The 20,986-nt window shown below is 36.9% G+C and overlaps 1 protein-coding gene across 3 annotated transcripts in view; it reads left to right on the forward strand.

Annotated features, from left to right (window-relative positions):
• The window catches only part of LOC131675475 (kinesin-like protein Klp10A), a 929,209-nt gene that overhangs the window by 200,950 nt on the left and 707,273 nt on the right, over nt 1-20,986 (forward strand). For all 3 annotated transcript variants that reach the window (XM_058954469.1, XM_058954468.1, XM_058954470.1), the window contains exon 4: nt 6,271-6,301. In XM_058954469.1, the coding sequence (XP_058810452.1) occupies nt 6,271-6,301 (31 nt within the window). The remainder of the gene's footprint in view (nt 1-6,270; nt 6,302-20,986) is intronic.

Consider the following 20,986-nt stretch of genomic DNA (forward strand, 5'->3'; position numbering starts at 1 on the left):
CGATTGGACTTTGGTTTCGATATCATAACCATATACCCATGATTCGTCACCAGTTATGACCCTTTTGAGTAAATCTGGGTCGTCGTTGACGTCATTCAGCAGTTCTTGAGCGATACTCATGCGACGGTTCTTTTGGTCAAAATTTAGCAATTTCGGAACAAACTTCGCTGACACACGTCTCAAAATGTTAGAAAAAATTTCATGGCACGAGCCAAGCGATATACCAACATCCTCAGCAACTTCTCTGATAGTGATTCGACGATTTTCCAGAACAATTTTCTTCACTGCTTGAACGTTTTCATCAGTTGTTGACGTGCTTGGGCGTCCAGAGCGAGGCTCGTCATTGGCATCTTCCCGGCCATCTTGGAAGAGTTTGTACCACTTGTAAACATTTTTTTTACTCAGAACAGTTTCACCGTATGCCATCGTCAACATTTCAAGTGTTTCGGAGCACTTTATTTTATTTTTTACACAAAATTTGATGCAAATCCTTTGATCCATATTTTTCGATAGCAAGAAATCGCCGAGCACGCAAAACACTTATAACCTTTACGCCTCTCACAACCAAACAAAAAATGCTATACACTTGAAACTTGGTACAGATGTTCGGGAAGAGTGTTTCAACATAACAAAACAAAAAAATCGATAATCGAAAGTACGTTGCCCGTAAAATTTGAAAAGTCACCTTACTTTTTGAACACACCTCGTACATATGTGTAGAGCTCGTGGGAACGAGTGTACTGTCTTATTCGACACTTTGTTCAAAAACGACTATTTTTGCTTCTTGAAAACTATAGAAGGAAGGAATGTGATCCCTATTCTACGAACAATATATATATTTTAATTATTTTAATTATTTGAAAATAATAAAATGTCTAAAGGTTATACCCTAGGCTTATACCCTAAGGTTTTAATAAATTATCATTAAAGCAAATCTTAGTAATTCTCTTTTATTCATTTATACCCTTTCATAATTCCTGTAATCTCTGTCCGATCTTAGGCGACGGTACCCTGCGTCACCGAAGCACTGGAGCATAACTGCCTTCCAGCACTCAACCCTTTGTTAAATAATTGTGAAATTGTTGCCCTGCTATGCACGTTTATATAGTATATTTCGCATAGAGTAAAAATCATATCACAATCTGATAACTAAAAATCTTTCAATAGTCAGTATTTACAATAGTCAGTAATAAATTAAACAGTTATAATAGTGAATTTTTGTATTTAATCAATATAAATATTTTATTTTGTAACAAACAAAAGAAATGAAAGAAATGAATAAATTAAATGAAAGATGAATTATAAAACTGAAAATAGAAATCTAAAAGTTTGAAAAAAAGAATATGTACAAGTTTTAGAGTGTGTTAACCTGAAATACGACACTGTATAATTTTAATAATAATTATGTTACTTTTAAAATGAAAATTTCTAACTCGAAGATGATTTTCAATATATTCTTCATTAACTTCAATGCAGCAATGTAGCCGACGTATGAAATTCCGTCTTGCTACAGCTAACATCTCAGATGTGATATTTTCAAATTCCATCATAATTCTATTTTCTAATCCTTTAAATTATTTATCTCTGTGCTATAGATATAATCTTTTCCGTGATCCCACACAAAAAATCTCGAGGATTAAAATCTGGTGATTCTGAAGGTTAATAAATTTGTCCGTTTTTACCAATTTACTTGCCTGTAAACATGTGGTTCAGCATTTTTTTAACAAAGGCAACTTGATGACCCGGAACTTCGTCATGCTGATACCACATTTTTTGCTGAACTTCATTAGAAAAATGGCGCAATAGCCTTGGTAGTTAGTTTTGCGAAAATTCCATATACAGTCGAACCTCCATAACTCGAACACCCATAACTCGAATTCCTCTCTAACTTGAACTCTTGCCCTAGTCCCTTGACATTCCTATACTGACACATGTAAAAAAACCTCTATAACTCGAACTCGAACCTCCCTAACTCGAACTTTTTAAATTCGAGATCATAATTTTGCATAGGCTTTAAACGTGAATAGAGCGCAGACCGTCTTTGGGCTTTCCCCGGGTTTTTCCCAATGACTGTCGCCCTAACTTTATTGCTTTACCTGGCCTTCTTTTATTATGGCATTCATTCACACGTACTTTGGAGCATAGACGATTCTTTGGATTTCCCACAAACTGGCGGGACATAATTGCGATGCTCAGGTGGCGCAGGGTTTTTACCCGAAACTGTTCTGACGATTTTACTACCCTCGCTCTACATACATACATACTTGTCGTCGCTGGAATGACTGAAATTTTTATTGCATGATGTATGCTGGTTTCCATTGCCTCCCCCACACCAATCGCAGTCACCATTCTTCGAACCGTTAAAAGGAAATCGAAAATCTGCAGAGGCAACAGTCTCCATCGGTTTTCCGTTGAGTACGTGTCTAAATTCAGTTTTTATCTTCGTTCTATCTACGTTCCTTGTGTTTTTTGCTAGTTACAAAATGACTTATATTCTGAGCACGTCAACTAAAAAGACTTTGAAAACTTTGAATTTAGCTGAAAAAGTTGCTGTGATTAGAGAAGTTCCAACAGGAGTGAAGAAAAAGTCGGAAATTGCTACTGATTTTGGAATTCCTCGGAATACTTTTTCCACTTATCTAAAAAATAAGGATAAAATTATTCAACATTATTCGAATCAGAGTAGAAATATATGCCGAGAGACAACGAATGAGGAATTAAATGGATGTGTAACGAAGTGGTTTAAACAGGCTCGTGATAAGAAGATCCCCGTTAGTGGCCCGATACTTCAGGCGAAAGCTCAAGAGTTCGCTAGCAGTTTGGATTGTTCTAACTTCAAGGCGAGTAATGGTTGGTTGCAGACGTTCAAACATCGTCACAATATTATTGTGAAAAAAGTGTGTGGAGAAAATGCAGCAGTCAATATGAAAGTAGCAGAAGAATGGACAGTGAATCTCTTGGAAAAAATTAGAGGTGTCGACCCCAAGGACATCTTTAACCCTGACGAAACGGCTCTTTTTTATGAATGTTTGCCGAATAAAACGCTAGCTTTCAAGGGAGAAAATTGTAGCAGTGGGAAGCTAAGTAAAGTTCGCATCACAGTTCTTGTTGAAGCTAATTCTGATGGCACTGAGAAGCTTCCGCTTCTAACGATTGGGAAATCCGCCAATCCTCGATGTTTTAAGAACGTTAAAACGAAGCCATGCGAGTATGAGTCTAACAATAAGGCATGAATGACTCGCGATATTTTTGAGAAGTGGCTCCTCAAGTTAGATAGCAAGTTTGCCAGAGAGAAAAGGAAAATTCTACTTTTCATCGATAATTGCAGTGCCCATGGATCAATCCCAGAACTACGAAAACAGTCCTGGAACTCACTTTTAGGGATAGCCTTAAGTACACTCGTCGCATTATTTTCAACCGTTGTTTCGTCATCGAATCGGTGTCCTTTGAGTCTGACCTGTAGCTGCATATTCGTGATGTAGAACACCTTCACAATCAAAAAAAACAATCAACATTGACTTAACATTGCTCCGACTTTGACGTGCTTTTTTTGGTCTTGGCGATTCAGAATGCTTTCACTGTGAAGATTGTTATTTTGTTTCAGGATCATAACCATAAACCCATGATTCATCACCTGTAATAACTTTTCTAAGCACATTATCATCATTATTGACCATTTCCAGATTGTCCAGAGCGATTTCTAAGCGAATGTTCTTCTGCTCTGCTGTGAGCAATTTTGGGATGAATTTCGCACATACGCGTTTCATTCCTAAATTTTCGGTTAAAATTTCTGAAATGATAGTTTTTGGTATCTCAAGGTCTTCTTCTAGTTCTCGTACAGTCATACGACGATCTTGTTCGATTGCAAGTCGCATCCGCTCAATATTATCTGCGGTTTTTGTCGTCGAAGGTCGGCCGGAACGAGAATCACTATCGACAGAAGTGCGACCATCCTTGAACCGTTTATACCTCTCTTTTATTCGTGTTTTGCTCATACACTCGCTTCCAAAGGCCTTTTGCATCATTTCAATTGTTTCCGAACTCGTTTTTCCGAGTTGAAAGCAAAATTTGATGCAAATTCGTTGATCTTGTTTTTCAGTCATTTTTGACAATATCAAAATCCGACGAACGCGAAAAAGGCACTGTAAACAAAGACACACTGCGCATGAACTATACGTCCGGCAGGTGTCAGTAAGTAACCAATAGATTCGTGAGGCTTTACTGTTGACGTTTCTGTCCGGTAGAGGTCGCTTGAACACTATGGCTCGAAGATATAAACGTAGGCTCGATACTTTTCGGACAGACCTCGTATATTTTTCTTATTATAACTATTTATGATTGAATTTTAATTTTTTATATTTTTATGTCATAAATCATCTTTATATGTACATACATATTACAAGTCGAACCTCGCCCTTCCTAACTCGAACATCTCTATAACTCGAACTTATGTCTCGGTCCCTTGCAATTCGAGTTATGGCGGTTCGACTGTAATTTGCTCCAATCAAATTATTAGGCGTCTATACATCTTTATTATATTCTATTTTCTATTTTCTTTATATTCTATATATTCTATATATTCTATAGTATTGAAGGAGCGTACATTTATTCTAATAGGTTTAAAATGACTGAGGTACTGTTCTTGGTTGATTTCTATTCGCTTTGAAATTATAAAGTTTTTTTAAACATACAATAGAATTATCCGTAGAAAATTCTTCTCGAGAAGAATCGTAATCATAAATAACTTTTTCAACACGTTCTTCATTTTTTCCATTCGGAGATATATTCCTCATTATATTTTTATTTTTCAAATTAGCTATTACTATTAACTATTTACTTTAAAACGAAACAAGTACAATCTTTCACGATTATCTTCATGAGTCAAGGCGTTTGTAAACATTTTCAATATAACATTGAACTTCACGTAAAATTGATCTGGACTCTTCAAAATGTAAACAGTGTATAAAATGTAAATATACCAACTAAAAATTAGTCCTTTTTTTTGGTTTAAATAGTAGTGAAAGGTTAAGGTTTATTTACATTCTTTCATTCTTTACGTATGCTGTGTACAAGTGGCATATAGGCATGGCTATATCTATACTCCAGCCAGTGGATGTATATGTTCTCATGATAATTATTTGCAACGAATAATGTCAAACGCAAAATTATGAGTTTGAACTAAACAATTGCGGTTTTTTAAAAAGTTGCATGTATGATCTTTATGATCTTACAATACTATTTTTTTCATACTAAAGAACAATCCGATAAAAAATTCTTGGTTGTTTTGAATTTTATAATAACTCAGTTAAGGCTCACCATGAACTTCTAGATCTTAAATGAATTATATGTAATATGTGATGTTATGATGTATATCAGGTTGACTTACAGGACTATAAGGAGGAATTTAAAAAGATATTTAGCATTGTTCGGCAAGAGTTGCGAGAGCTCGTACAACGATTCATGTCCTCCTTGTCCTTTCAATCTGTCTTGTCACAGTCAACATAGATAAATTTTGCGTGATGGAAATAACCATTTTTTTTTTCAAAAAAAAAAAAACTTGAAACAATTTTTTTTTTAAATTCCATTCCCGACTTTAGAAATATCATGTATGATGACTTCCCCGTGTCCATTCCAGGCTGTCATTTAATCAATCCTAGGCGATGTTAGCGTCACGATTTGCGTGAAAAATAGATAGTGAGATAAGTTTAAGGTTCATTTATTGTTTAACACTTATGTATACTTGGAGACAGAAAAATTGCGTATCCCGATTAATCTATAGTAAATAGATTCGTTCGGAAATAGATGCAAGTACTAGTGGCATATTATTCCTGTTACCCTCGTAGTATATGGTTTCGTGCTAATCACATGAAATGTAAGTAGTGTATGAGTGTCGTTTGAAGAGGTATTTTATATCCTTGAGTACTTTTTTACGCAATTATGCAAGCATGTTGGAGTGATCACAGACACATAAAAGTCGAATTACTTTTATAACTCATTCAGGCGATTGAGTCATTAGGTTCATTGTACGATGATATGAAGCAACGCAGTACGACGTAGCGCTCGACAGCGCCACTGAATGTTATGAATCAACATAGGTCTATGGAGTAGCCACATGTGACAACTGATTAAAATTAAAAATTTACAATATATTGGTTTGCTTTATGTTTATCGTTAATTTTGTTTATTGTGTTATATTTCGTTTGCTAAATTATACAATTATTTAACAATCATAAGTTTACAGTTGAATTATGATAATTTTTATTTTTTCAGAACACGAGCAAGTCTTCGTTACCGATGAAATGTAAGTGAATTTGATAATTAATTCTGAAATTCAAATATTGATTAAAAAACTATTATTTTATTACATTGAATATTGATATTTACATTATTAGGGAAATCTGTCCCTAATAATAAAAATATTATTATATTTTTAAGGTTAATATTGAGCAAGAATGAACAACAGAAAATTAGTATAGTTGTTGAAAAAAAAATCGTTTATTATGAGTACCGATTACATTATATTAAATATGTAAACATTTAAAATCGAAATTCGGCATCTTTTTGTATAAAATTTCATTGTTTGCTGAGCTCCGAAAACAAAAGCAGTGTATAAAACGACATGTTGACTATTGGGCACAAAATTGAAAGTCCTTGGTATTTATTCAGATCAAATTATATTATTTAAAACCGTCAAACTACCATATTTTTATTAATTCTTTATTTTCACACAAAACTTCAATACCTACAAGTCTTGAAAAAACTTATTTTCTATTTCAATAATTCTTATATTTTATAGGCTAACGAACAATTATGCATGATTTTATTATACACATAAACTATTGTTATATGGCGTAAATCAGTGTGAATCAATTCTTACACTACGTACACAATAAATTGTAAATAGTTACGAGGGGGGGTCAATACGTCTTTACAAAATACAAGAGATGGCCCTCGTCACGCTTAAATTATGATGTTTTTGGCAAGCAATACTACTAACTAGATATCGTACAAAGTTTCAGCTCGATTCATTAAGTCGTATTTTTGTGAGCGTTGGTTGAACAAAAAGTTATTGGTTTATTTGAAAAATGGAAAAAACAGAGTTTCGAGCGGTTATAAAATATTTTCATTTGAAAGGCCTTACACCAAAAGAAATCACAGTTGAGTTGAACGCCGGTCATGGCAAGTCTGCCCCTGTGTTTAAGACTTTTATAACTGGGTAAATGAATTTAAACGCAGCCGTACAACAACAAAAGATGAACCTCGTTCAGGACGCCCCGAAGAAGTGAGTACGCCCGAAATGGTCAACAAAATCCACGATATAGTGTTGACTGATAGAAGATTAAAATTACGAAAATTAGTTGAGGCCACAGGGGTATCAAAGGATACAATCATTTCAATTTTGCATGAAAAATTGGGGATGAAAAAAATATCAGCAAGATGGGTGCCGCGTTTGCTCACTGTTGAAAATAAACGAACCCGCGTGGTCACCTCTGAGGTTCTTTTGGCACGCATAGGTTGTAATCCGGAAGACTTTTGGCGTCGACTCGTAACTGTACATGGGTACACCACTACACTCCTGAAACCAAAGAACGGTCCAAACAATGGATTACCGTAGGAGAACCAGCTCTAGAGAAGGCAAAGACAGTAAAGTCAGCTGGCAAGATTATGGCCACGGTTTTCTGGGATGCATATGGAATCATCTACATCGACTACTTGGAAAAGGACCAGACAACCACTGGATAATATTATGCGTCATTATTAGGTGAAAAAAAATTAGAGAAAAACGTGCTCACTTGAACAATAAAAAATGCTTCTTTCTTCAAGACAATGCTCGAGTTCACACGTGTGCAGTTTCGATGGCAAAAATTAACGATTTAAAGTTCAAATTAATTGACCATACACCATTTTCGCCTGATTTGGCTCCTAGTGGCTTTTTCTTATTTCCTAACCTCAAAAAATGGCTTGCCGGACAACGATTCACGTCGAATGAAGAAGTCATCGCTGAAACAAATGCCTATTTTGATGATTTTCAGATATCATATTTTTCTGATGGCTTAAAAAACTGGAAGGCCGTTTAATACAATGTATCGACCTTCAAGGAGATTATGTTGAAAAATAAAAAAAATTACATCCGCAAAGATTTGTGTTTCCTTTTTTTGTAAAGACTTATTGACGTAATCCGTGCATAATTGTTCGAAATCCCATCAAATGTAACGATTAAAATAGAAAATGAATCTTTTAAAGACCTGACAATTGCTGAATGTTGGAAAAAAATTATTAAAAATTTCTTAATAGGTTTTAATACATCAAGTTAATTTTTTTTTGCTTTCCTGTAATCTTTACCTAATAACTGTATCTCACGGATATTTTTTTCATTTGACTATCACTTTATTACTTTTAGAAATACAGTTACTATGGCTTAAAAGCATTTTGCATTAGTGAGTTTTCTATCTGTTACGTCCCATGCAAGTCAGACATCATACGCTGAAATGTTGCCGATACAACAGTTTGCGTGCGACTTTCAGTCCCTCTGACGCAAACGGCTAACTGCGCGGTTCCTCGCTCTCGGGAACCTTAATAGGGATCGACCTCCAGACGAAATTTGTATTTAAGTCGATGCCGTTTCCTGCGGGGAGTGAGAGACACGTATATCCTTCCACCTAATATGCCCTTTTGACAAAAGACATTCCCCCTCTCTCACGCTCTTGTGAGAATTGCTGAATAGGATAGGGGACGACTTCGCGAAGCTCAATGAGCAATTAGCCCATTGGCCGGTGACATTGATTATTACGCCATTGGGCGGGCCATTGCTGGTCTTTTTTTTCAATTGCGGAGAAGACTGCATACACTCCGCAACCGCGAGCGAAACTGTAACGAGCTACACGAAACGCTTAATTCTTTTGTAAGATTGAAAGCGTAGTAATAATAAAGAAATCGATACCATGAAATTTAGTGAAGTTACAACCCGAACCGAAACATTCCGCTTGACTTGTGAAGTGTGACTAGCTGTGGGCAGTGCTTTAGGCACATTCCACTATTCTTGTTAATGCCGGACTGCATTTTGACAAATCATAGGAGAATCTACCAGCCAAAGGTGACGAAGTATTAACCCGCCATGACAGGTTTTTCCTTTCAATAATTCTGCGTAGCTTCGCTCGCTCTAGATCAATTTTCCTAGTAAATTAAGGATATTTTCGAGATTAAAAAGGGAAATTAAATATTTTAAAATTCTCGACGTAACACTATCAGACAGTAAAATCCCTTGTGGTAATTTATTACTTTTCGTTTTTATTTAATAATATAAATAAGAAACTAGTGGTATTACATGAAGATTTCATAAATGATATTATTTTTACATTACCATTAAGGCAAATGTTATATTTTTTATAGTGTTATTGTCAATAGGCTTAATCATCAAATATCTTTATATTGGCTATAGATAGACATGTACTAGAGGTGGCATGCCTAATGCAGCATATCTCCACGCACGGGGTAATCCTTACAACTGTGAATCCTCTTGGACTGCTATTAGTTCTGTGAGGATGATTCGGGCTTAGTTAAATAATTAGGCAGAGATTAGACAGACAAGGATTAAGCTCTTTATTGTTATACAGAAGAAATAGAGGGTTCTCACTTATCCAGTACGTCACTGTAACAAAGGAAAGAGACCGGCTGATACATAACTGAGAATTCGGTAAAGCTCCCCTAGCTACAAGAGACTAACCACACCAAGGATCGGGTATTACACACCAATCGTTGTTAACGACTTGTGGTGCTTGATCGGGCCTCACTCTACCCGCAGAAAGAGGGGGTAAATCGGTACGGTAACTAAGACTCGGTCTGACGATCAGTCGACTACGTGAATGGTCATCCTCAAAGGGGGAGTCAGAGGAACAATTCCCTAAGGCTCGGGAAAAATAGCAGAGGGACGGAAACACCCGAATGCTTATGGCTTGGAGTATTGTTTTCCCGTCTGAAGGGAGTTTACAATGCTCTAGGCTGCCTCGCTGGGAGGCGTCGGCCGGGTATATTAAACGCGGATGGTTCTTCTGGATGAGGGCGTGTGTAGCCGTCTGGAGGACGTAATGGTGACATTATAAGTTAAAATTAGATAGGGAGAGGTGTTCCTCTGGGATTAAATGAGAAAGTTTGGTCTCGAAAATGTCCACTAGGTCATAATGGTTGAGTTGCATCTTTGCTTCAAGAAGGGCAAAGTGCCAGGGAACGTTAAAGCCGTTAATGTTTATATGTGCGATAAAAATATGTGGGATTTAATGAGAATCAGAGGCCACATGATGAGGGACTTTATTGACGAGTCAGAGCGGGCCCTGGCTATTTTGCGGGAGCGGGGAAGATTGTGGAAACTCATGAGCTGTGGGGGAACAGGATTGGAATTTGGGAGTTTGTTCAGATCGGTTTCAATTAAGATTGGGATAGGATCGGAGTGCAGAGTGGCTCTATAGAAAACACGTAGATTTCTAACCATTGGCCACGCATAGCCAAGGTTGGCGGTAGCTCTTCTTGCATTAACGAAAAGATTGAAGACCGGCTTTGGTCAGATAGGGCGCAGATAAACCTTGGAGGTACCGCCACACTCAAAAATGGTGAAGGCAAAATGCTCCTTTAAACGCGGCAAATAGCGTAGAATTCCATTGCGTACGGAAGGTGAGTCCACCAGGAAGGCAAAGGAATGGCGGGAGTTGAGTTGATTGCTGCTATCGAGGGCTTCTGCTGAGGGGTAATGTTGGCGTCCATCGCACGAGAGGATGCAGCAAGGTTTCATTATCGGGCGGCGATCAATGGGGAGAGGGCGTGACCCCCCCCCCCCCCCCCCCCCCCCAAGCCGAGGGCAACAAGCACGGTGGAGGCGGCCTAGAATAGAGAACCCTTAAACTCATGAGGAAAGCCATGCACAACGATCTCTGGCTCGTTAGTGATAGCAAAATGCACATCTCTGGCATGATTCTTGCTTATAGCTGTGTTCAAAAGCGGCAGGCTTCCTCATGACAACTGACGTTCAGCTGTGCCTTTTTTCGGAACCATTTCGGTGCCTCAGACGTGTTGGTCATGCTGGGCGGTGAGGTGATGGGAGCAGAGTGAAGAAAGCTTTTGTGAGGCGAAGACTCCACTAAATTGGTAGCTCGAGAATCCGGAATACGCTCAGACGGAACGTGCTGCGAATCGACGATCGATATACAGGGTTGCTTGGCGACAAGAAGAAGTAATGGCTGCAGAGGAGAGGCTAATCACTTCTTGGCCAATGCAAAGATGGAAGGAGAGTGACCAGTGGGCGTAGCAATGATTGAGGCAGAGATATTAGGTAATAGTTTTTTCAGCTGGAGAACGGTTGGCGCAACAGACAAAATCTGCAGAATTGGAAATCTCAGGGCGTGAGTTCGCGTTGATACGCAGTTATAGTGGTACAACAGGTTGCAGGAACGGTAGAGCAGAGTACGGTGAAGACGGCGCACAGCGAGACCGTATTTAGCCCAATCGCGATTTGATATATGCAGGCACGTGCGAAAACTCGACTGGTAATAGTAATCGCAACTAGGTTAATAGTGAAAAACTCAGAAGAGCGGTGACTGCTGAGGAGAGAGCGAATCGTAGCTGACGAACGGGAAAATTGGCGCGCTGCCAGCGGATTCAAATCCGGCGGAAAAGTCGCAACCGCTAACGGTTGAGTGGCGAGGTAATTAAAATTCACAAGAGAAAGCGCTAAAAAATTTTGCGATGAGACCGATATAATCTGTAATTTGCAATATGTATCAAAGAAATATTAATAAGAGTAACAATAATTAACAGAGATCAATCAGCAAAGACAAAAATAAAACGGGGCGAAAATAATCACGAAAAACAATGCGGCGGGCAAACGACGCCGAAACAATACGTCAATCGGCGAACGCGGACACGGATAAAATAGCTCTCACTAAAAGTAGAATTAAAAAGCGCATCGGTAATAGTGAAGGTTTAGGTCCAGGGTAGTGGATGATCCAGTTCACTGAGACGCTAATGTGCAGGAGAATGGCAACTGCAGTGGTTACGGACGATGGTAGAAAAGTCAGCAAGCGGCGAACAGGTGATGACCAATTTAGGTTAGCCAGAGAGATCGGTGAAAGGCGATACAATAATCCCGAGCAAAATGCAAAAACCAATGCAAAATTCAACACAAACCTGGATGCCCGATGGAACACGCATCACCTGCAACAATACACTCGAAAAAGGGTGAACGGAGTATTAGAAAAATGCCAAAAAACCAGGAGTAAAGCAAAAGTACGTCTGTTGCAGACCTTTACCAGAGAGAGAAAGAGAGAGAGAAAGACAACGAGACATGCGTGAGTGACCGCGTGCTAAATTATGAGCTTATTGAATGAGAAGAGAGAGGAAAATACTTTCCGCATACGTAAGAGAAGTTAGGATTATACCATCGAGCTGAGAACTTCGCTATTATACGGATACATTATGAGAGAATTTCTGAGCGAATTCGTAGTACCGCATGCCGCAATACTTGTTATAGGTAGAAGGAAAGTACGACAGACGGGAGGTCTGGATATGGCAACGAACGCAGTTACCTATGTTAGATTAACAACGACCAGATTAATCGTCAGCATGAGCGAGTTTTTCCTTCGTATTCCATCGATCAACGATAATCTGTAAATACTTGTTCGTTAACTTCCTCTTTTTATGCTTTCTCATGCATATATTTTTTCTTTTACGATATTTACATGTATATATAATTTTGGAAAGGCCTTTTTGCTATATTTTTCAAAATGTATAGCTCTATGAGTTTTTAATATTTCTTGATGTATCATAGCTCGCTAAATACATCTCCTGTTATACTTTTCAGACAAAAATGTTCAATAACCAAATAAAAATACACACGCACATAAGTAAAATTAATTCCAATTTTGAGAGCCAACATATATAATACATACACACGCACATATACGTTGGCGGTCTCTTACTTTAGGTCCCCCGCCACAAAATTAGTAAAAACTTTAAAGTTCAATGTCTCTAGTAAAAATTAACGTACAGAATTTGCTCGGAAGCTCATTTGAAAGATCTTTTTAAGAGCTTTAAAATGGTATGACTCATGGATGCCATCGATTGATTTTTAATTTTTTGCAAGCATTAATTCAACATTGAAAATTCGGAAAATCTTTTGCTAGCTTTGAAAATTTGCCAAATCTGGAAAAAATCATGAAGAGAAAATTCATTTTTTTGATAATTCATGATATTCATTATGAAATAATATTGAATCAGTGAAAAAAAAATTTACGTAGTTTTTCATCTTTTTGGCGTACCAGCTGTGAAAAAAAAAATTTTTTTTATAATCGACAAAAAATTTGTTTTCGAAAAAATTTTAAAAAATAGTACAGTATTCCACCACAAACATTTTTTCTTCTATATATTTTTTTCAATTTTGAGAATTTACGGAGATAAAAAATGTTTAAAAAATTGTCACTTTCTGGAAAAATGCCTGTATGCGTGTCGGCTTCGACGAAAATAATTGTTTGCTTACTTTTTAAAGTTAGCAACAAATTTTCCGCATTTTCAAGGTTGAATTATTGCTTGCAAAAAATTAAAAATCAATCGATGGCATTCATGAGTCATACCATTTTAAAGCTCTTAAAAAGATCTTTCAAATGAGCTTCCGAGCAAATTCTGTACGTTAATTTTTACCAGAGACATTGAACTTTAAAGTTTTTACTAGTTTTGCGGCGGGGTGCCCAAAGTAGGTGATCGGCAGTATATACACACACATACACACACGCACGCATGCACACATACGCACACAAACACACATGTATAAATATATTAGTCCATACTTACATTATACCGACGTATAAAGATGTCTGCGGGATTTTTAGCACTTTACTATCCGCCTAACAGGACTTTGAAAATCGCCAAATTGTAATTATTGAAAATCTATGACTTTTCAAATTTCATATCTCCAATCCTTTAGAATCAAATTCAATGCGCAAAAAATAAAATTGAATCTCTTAAAATTGTTTTCATCTTCCTTTAAAATATTGAAATTAGACAAGATCTGTCACTTCAAAGATAACTATAAAACCATTATCGCCCAGTCAAGCTAAGTGGGGACTTCGTATATATGTATATTTGCTCATGAACTATTATTTTCATAAAAGTACAAAAGCAGCGAGATTTCACGATCCGTTGATAAAAAAAGATTAGAAACTCGAACTACGAATTTTGAAAAAAAAGGCCAAATAAGACTTCGAGTCTTTATATCTACTTGCTATTATTCGATCACAATATTTCTGTAGTAGCCACTCCAGGAAATTTATATATATGTATATACAGAGTGATTGAAAACGTATGTAACAATGGTTACCGTTGGATTCGTCTTGAAAAATTATGCAAGAAACTATTTTTATTTTCTTTTTTTCGTAATTATAGGTAATTAGATAATTATCTTCAAAAATTGGTCAATCGAACGCGTACTTGGTGGGGGGGGGGGGGGCAAGCGCGCGCCGCTGCAGACGCCACGGCTAAAAGCGGTGCTCAACATCAATGAAGAACCTCTCCTACCGACTGATTAAAATGCGCGCTTCATATGCAATGAATCATACCGATGAATTGATCACGAATTGAAAATATTAAATTATAAAAGTGATTCGTTGAATATTTTTTATGTAACCTTGTGTGGTCGCTAAATCTATTCCTTTTTTACCTGTTACGATTATTTTCTGCGTACCTGTTCGTTTACACAAAAATAAATTCCGGGAATAGTAATCTGTTAATAGACGAAAATGTTGCCGCTACAATGCAGTGATTCAAATAATCTGAGCAACTTAATCATTATGCATATTTTTTTAATAACAATTGTTACAGAAAATATCATATGCAAGTAAAAATTATTTGTCAAATAAATGATCGAATAATGATAGATTGTTCGTGTATTAATATTTTCAAATTATGAGAATACATGATCGATTGAGGAATTTTATTAGCGAATCATCATCATGTATCTAAAAATGTAAAATAGGCAGCGAGCACATCATGCGTTGCAATTAATCCGACAAAACGATGATTAACAGTTGTTTAAATCGCGCGCTCGTGTCAATGCACATTGATTATTGCGTGATTTTTATGTAAAGAATGATGCTGCAGGATTAACGTTGTGAACCCGGAGCTTTGTTTAAAGCTTTAACGAAGACCAGTTTTAAAAAGAAACAACAATTACAACTGGTCCTTATTTAATTTTTCATTCTACATGATAAATTTTATGTTCCATAAATTTTTCATAAAAATAAACGTTTCTAAGATATTTTTAAGGTATGACAGGTAGTATGAAAATTATCTAGAAATTATAATAAAATAGTGTTTTTTACTTTCACCTACATATTCATTCATTATTTGGCTAAACAAGCCGGGCTAAAATGCTCTATTAATCTGGGTGCGCATCGATTGATAATGATGCTATGTCTAAATATAAAAAGTTCATGAAAATATTATTATTTCTATCTTTATCATTTAAAGCGAGCGTCATTTACATAGGTTGTTAGAATTATATTATTTTCGATTGATAAGATATGTATAATTTTAAGATACGAATAAGCCGATAACAACAAATTAAACTTACATTTTTAAATGTAGACATTTATGGTTTTCAACATAAGTTTTCTTCTATTTCCCCCACTATAGATTTTGGAACGTTTTGGAGTAGTCATTGTAACAATTTAAAAATGTTACTACAGTATTTTGCATTTAAGCCTCGAAAACCCTATAGGTGGAAATATTACTGTAATGTTTTTAGAATATTGTTTGAAAGTTGCTTTATTAAATAGTCCAGTTATTATTAGCATGTTATATCTTCGTTATTTCCTTTATTCACTTATAAAACGTTTTACTATCATTGCTGCAATAACAGCAGTGAACCATGTTGATTTTCTTTATGTATGTTACTGAAATGTTGCGCATAAGTTCCCAAGAATAGTTGTCAATTACGAGTTGAGATAACGTTGCCACAACGCGCGTCTAACTTTGGTTTATATTGCTTTTTAAATAATTTTTGAGTTTGATAAAGTGGATTACATCTGTAAGTTCTAATAGTAAAAAACACTGAAACTTTCTTTGTTCGTCAACATTTTTATAAAAATTCATAACACTGATTGTAGTTTGCAAGACCAACTTCACTATTAATATCACGTTTGACGTTGTCATGGTAAATTTTATAATATTCCTCCGTTGTTAATACAACAGGTATCAACTGAAGCATTATAGTTATAGCAACGGGTAAACTTTTTTAACACCTCTCATAATAACGCTAGTAGTGATACCCGTAATAGAAATACATCTGATAGCTTATAAATAGTGTTCAAAATTATTATAAAAATGTCGACAAACGAAGGAAGGTTCAGTGTTTTGTACTTTCACGTACAAGTACATCTTGACCAGCTCGTGAAACTCCATAGTGCTCTGACAAACGTTTGATATGAGTATGTAAAGTTGGACTTAAAAAACGCTAGCCAGATTTTGCCGTTGAGAAAAGTCATCACTAGTTATTATTTATTGGCATGCGGTACTCTCAGCCAAGGATTATACCTCGCATCACATGGTGGTGATACTAACAGCTCATAGTGCTGCTTCATAAAAGATCCCTTCAGCTAGCGTAGCGGCTACTGTTCTGTTTACTTATTCAATCGTTGAGTGTTTGCGATCCAACAGATGAACACACCCAAGGGTGAGAAGCGCGAGCGAAGTCACTCGACGCAATCCGTGAAAACACCACGTGCAGAAAGACAAAACAAATGGATAATTCGTTCAACACAAACTATACAAATTCGCGCGAATAAGCGATGTCATACCCGAGCGAGAACTGGTGCGGTAGAGAGAGGGAAAACCCTGAATTTTTACCCACCGAGATCATCCGCTGACTCAAGCTCGCAGGAGGAAGGGCGGCGATGACGGAAATGGTTACTGTTGATCGTTGGCTTGGACTTGTGGGCCTGTTGACCGCAGACGACCAATTTGCACGCTGAGGTTTTGTAGCGACGAAGATGTCGGTTGTCGATACAACCTTGCTGCAGGTGGTAAAGCGGCGTACATTTGGCGTGGATGACGTTGGCTATTTGCCGACTTGTTAAGGGTCGCCCGGATGACAAGGGCGACGAGGAAACTATCGCTGGCATTCCTTACAATTATCACAGTTCACGAAGGATCAAACTCCGCGAATGGCAATGGTTTTCGACATTTAACGAAGCAACTCGTGCGCGACGATCAGACTTCCACTGATCGAAATTTTCTCTAGACGGCCAATTTGTTTAATAGCTCTCGCCACACTGCTCTTCTTTGGACAAATGGACAAATAAGTCTTCTATTCTCGCTTTCTTTCTTGTAGTTCCTTCTCTCTCTCTCTCTCTCTCTCTCTCTCTCTCTTTCTCTCTCTCTCTCTCTTCCTCTCTCTCTACCACGTATAATGATCCTGTTCGCTAGCTTCATCTACTCTCTTTGGCCGGCGATTCAACTTTGTGAACTGTCCGCTCTTTTGAGTATATTGTATTGTATTAAGTCCGCTTGTTTTCATCTAGTTACTTTAAATTTAGCTTATTTCATTCTTGTACGCCACGATTCACGACCTCACCTCATCTCATCACCTAACCTTTTCTCAATTAATTCAGTTATATTCTCTCTACCTCATGCGAGTATTAAATTATTTCTATTTTTATGTATGTATCATAACTTCACTCTCATATTCTTTACATATTACGTTTACTCTTAAGTTCACCTTAAATTTATATTATTTGGGTATTCTTACTGCCTATTACTGCGCTCTAACTTATTGTATCTACTTTGTATCTTGTTTAAAGCCTACGGGGTTACACCCTACGGCTCAATAAAGCTTATCTATTTATCTATCTATTTCTCTCTTTAACTAGATGGGGTACCACCACACCAGCACAATAAAGAATAATCGATCGATCAATCATTTTAGTAAGTGTCGTAGCAACACCAATCCTACCACGCTCTTGTCTTTCTCTGGTATTTATTACCTTTGCCCTATCCCTTTCGAGGAAATCTGTTACAGGGCGGTTTGAATTTCCTGTGGTCCATGTGTGCTATATGGAGTTTTGCTTATTTCACTGCAAAACGACCTAGAATTGCTATACTGGCATGTTCTAGTGCTGAATATTTACCTGGGAGTATTTTTCTCGCTGCTTCACGTCTGCTTACTGTTGCTGCCTTGCTGTTGCTGCTCCTCTACTGTTTTACTGTCTGTGGCTTTGCATTTATGCCGTCTTGTTGCTAATGCCTTCAACTTGGATTGCCGTGTCTACTCCTGGCCGTGATAGTGACTGCTAACCAGAATTTTTAGCTAGGTCATTGTTCTTGAGTTCTGCTATCCGAGAGTGAGTCCTTTTTGCAATGTGCACGTGCACTTCTTGACCGCCTCATTCTCTGTTTTTGAAAAATCTTGTTTTCGTTCCGTGTATTTGGATCAGTCCGGTTTCAATTTTAACTGCGAATTATCATTTTTTGTTTTGTGCGATTTACTACTACTTAATAATTCACATTATTTACTATTCTGTTTTGAGTGTCTTGTTTATCTCTTGGTAGTCTATGTCATCTGTTTTTCGTTCATCTATGAAGCCATCTGTTATATTATAGTACGCTGTTTATCGTTAGCGCAACTGCGTTTACCCATGTTCCGCTCTCATTACATGCGTCATTGTTTTGTTCTGCGTTCGCTTATACTGTATTCTATGCGCACGCGTGTTGCGGCCTTGTAAATCATTGCAATCTCGCTTTTCCTTGCAATTTGCAAGTTTTTGATATTATCTAATGAGTTGCGCTCCTTTCTCAGTTATTTTAAGGATGTATTGTCTCTTATATCTCCTTCCGTGGCAAATCTATTTAATTGGCGTTCAATTCGAATCTATCAGCATGGAAAAGAGCCACAAATATTCCCCTCAGCAAGATTCCAAAGCCGAGATCGCTGTCCGCCATCAGACCCATTGCAAAGTTACCTCATTTCGCCAAGTTATTCGACAAAGTCATGGCCATCCAGATCACTGATTTTCTTGATCAGAACTCTTTGCTCTCGGATTGCCAGTCAGGTTTCCGTAAGTATAATAGTACTGAGTCTGCTTTATTAAGATTATGGACGATATTCGTCACGGCATTGACAGAGGCTTCGTTACTATCTTACGAGATTCTTATATATACATTATATATATAATATATATATAATTTATATATAATATATATATAATATATAATTTATATATATAATATATAATTTATATATATATAATATATATAATTTATATATATATAATTTTATAGATTCTCGTACTCTTGTCTGATTTTAGAAAGGTCTTTAACTCAATTGATCATTCGATACTCCTGTAACAGCAATAGATCTCGAGAATTAAATCTATGACTTTCTTGCGGTGTCCCCTGGTGTACGGAGGACTCGACGCCAGGTCCTATAATCTTTTTGGTTTTCATTGATTCCGTGCTGCGTGTCCTGTCCTATAGTAGCGGGATGTTTTTTGCGGATCATTTACAAACTTATGAACAAAGATAGCAACAACACAATTAGAAAGCTGAACCAGGACGGAGACCAGATTTTGCGTTGGGTAAATAACAAGGAAATTGATATTCATTTTGTCAAGACGGTGGCCATGCTTGTGGACTCATCACAACAGCTGCGCTTCATCGATTTGCGAATTCTGCAACTGATCATCGTTGGGGACTATGAGATTGAATTGGTTTTCCCCGTTAAGAATCTCGGCATTTCCATGTCCTACATCTTGCAATGGAACACTCAAGTTTTTCGAGATTTGAGTAGAGTATATGCCGTTCTATTCGAGTTACGCAAACGGGGAGCTTTCTTACATTCGTCACTTCAAAGAAGATGATCACTGTGTTGGCCAATCTCTACTTCGATTATACTTGTCTCTCATATTGTGATTTGTCCAATTATCTAAATGATAAGCTCCATCGCATGCTGAATGTTTGTGTCCGATTCGTTTTTCGACTTGGAAGGGATGCGGATCTCAAGCTTTTTTATGCCAAGCTGGGCTGGCTGTCTATCGCTGGTTTACTTCATGAAATTATCCCTATATCAGGTTCTACCATTCAAAAACCGCGTTATCTATTCAACCTTTTTTCTCCCCCGATTATTAAGATTCGACGTTCTTACCGATTAAAGCAGTAGAATTTTAAGCGACCTCTAGTTACCACTATTATCTATGCAAAGTCTTTCACAGTTGAAGCTATGAACCTTTGAGACTCGATCCCTACAAATATTCGTTTTATTAATAATCTCGCTACGTCTAAGATTAGGTTGCATGAATTTTTTCTTTCGGATGGCACAGACATTTAGCAATAAATTTTGTTGAGGCCGTGGTGCAAATAGAAGTTGTGATTTAAATGGTAATCTTGGTGTTTCTCTGCAGCGTTGCGGTATATCCCTTACGATAAATTAACTATGTAAAAGTTATCTTTTAGTTTTGTACCTTATTATTATATGTGAATCAACTGAATCTTCTATACTGTATATGTTTCAATTTTTTTGAGAATATATGCTACTTTATATCTTATCAATTACCATAAGGCCAAAGTACGGTCACGATAATTGCTTTTATCATAATCATCTCTTTCTTGCTCTGCGCTCTCGCCCTCTTCTACGCGTCTTTCCGCTCTGTCTCTCTCTCACCAGACACTGTAACAAGCACGAAAGTGTGAATGCTATGTTATCATAGCTACGCTTGGTCGTTGCCAGGATAGTGCCGCAATCAGGGGAAGCGAATATCGCTGGTAATGCCGTTATACATTTTTCAAAAGATTTTTGAAAGTACAGGCAGTGAACTGTTTGTTCTGTATTCTATTACTTTTCTGGATTTTGGTATTAAAATAATTTCAGCTTTTGTCCATTATATTGAAAAAAAAACAATAGTTTTCAATGCATGACGTATGCATGTATCTTATTGCTTTTGCAGGTAACTTTTTA

The sequence above is a fragment of the Phymastichus coffea genome, unplaced genomic scaffold, assembly GCF_024137745.1.
Source record: "Phymastichus coffea isolate CEN01 unplaced genomic scaffold, Cenicafe_Pcof_1.1 PCOF00023, whole genome shotgun sequence".
NCBI lineage: Eukaryota > Metazoa > Arthropoda > Insecta > Hymenoptera > Eulophidae > Phymastichus > Phymastichus coffea.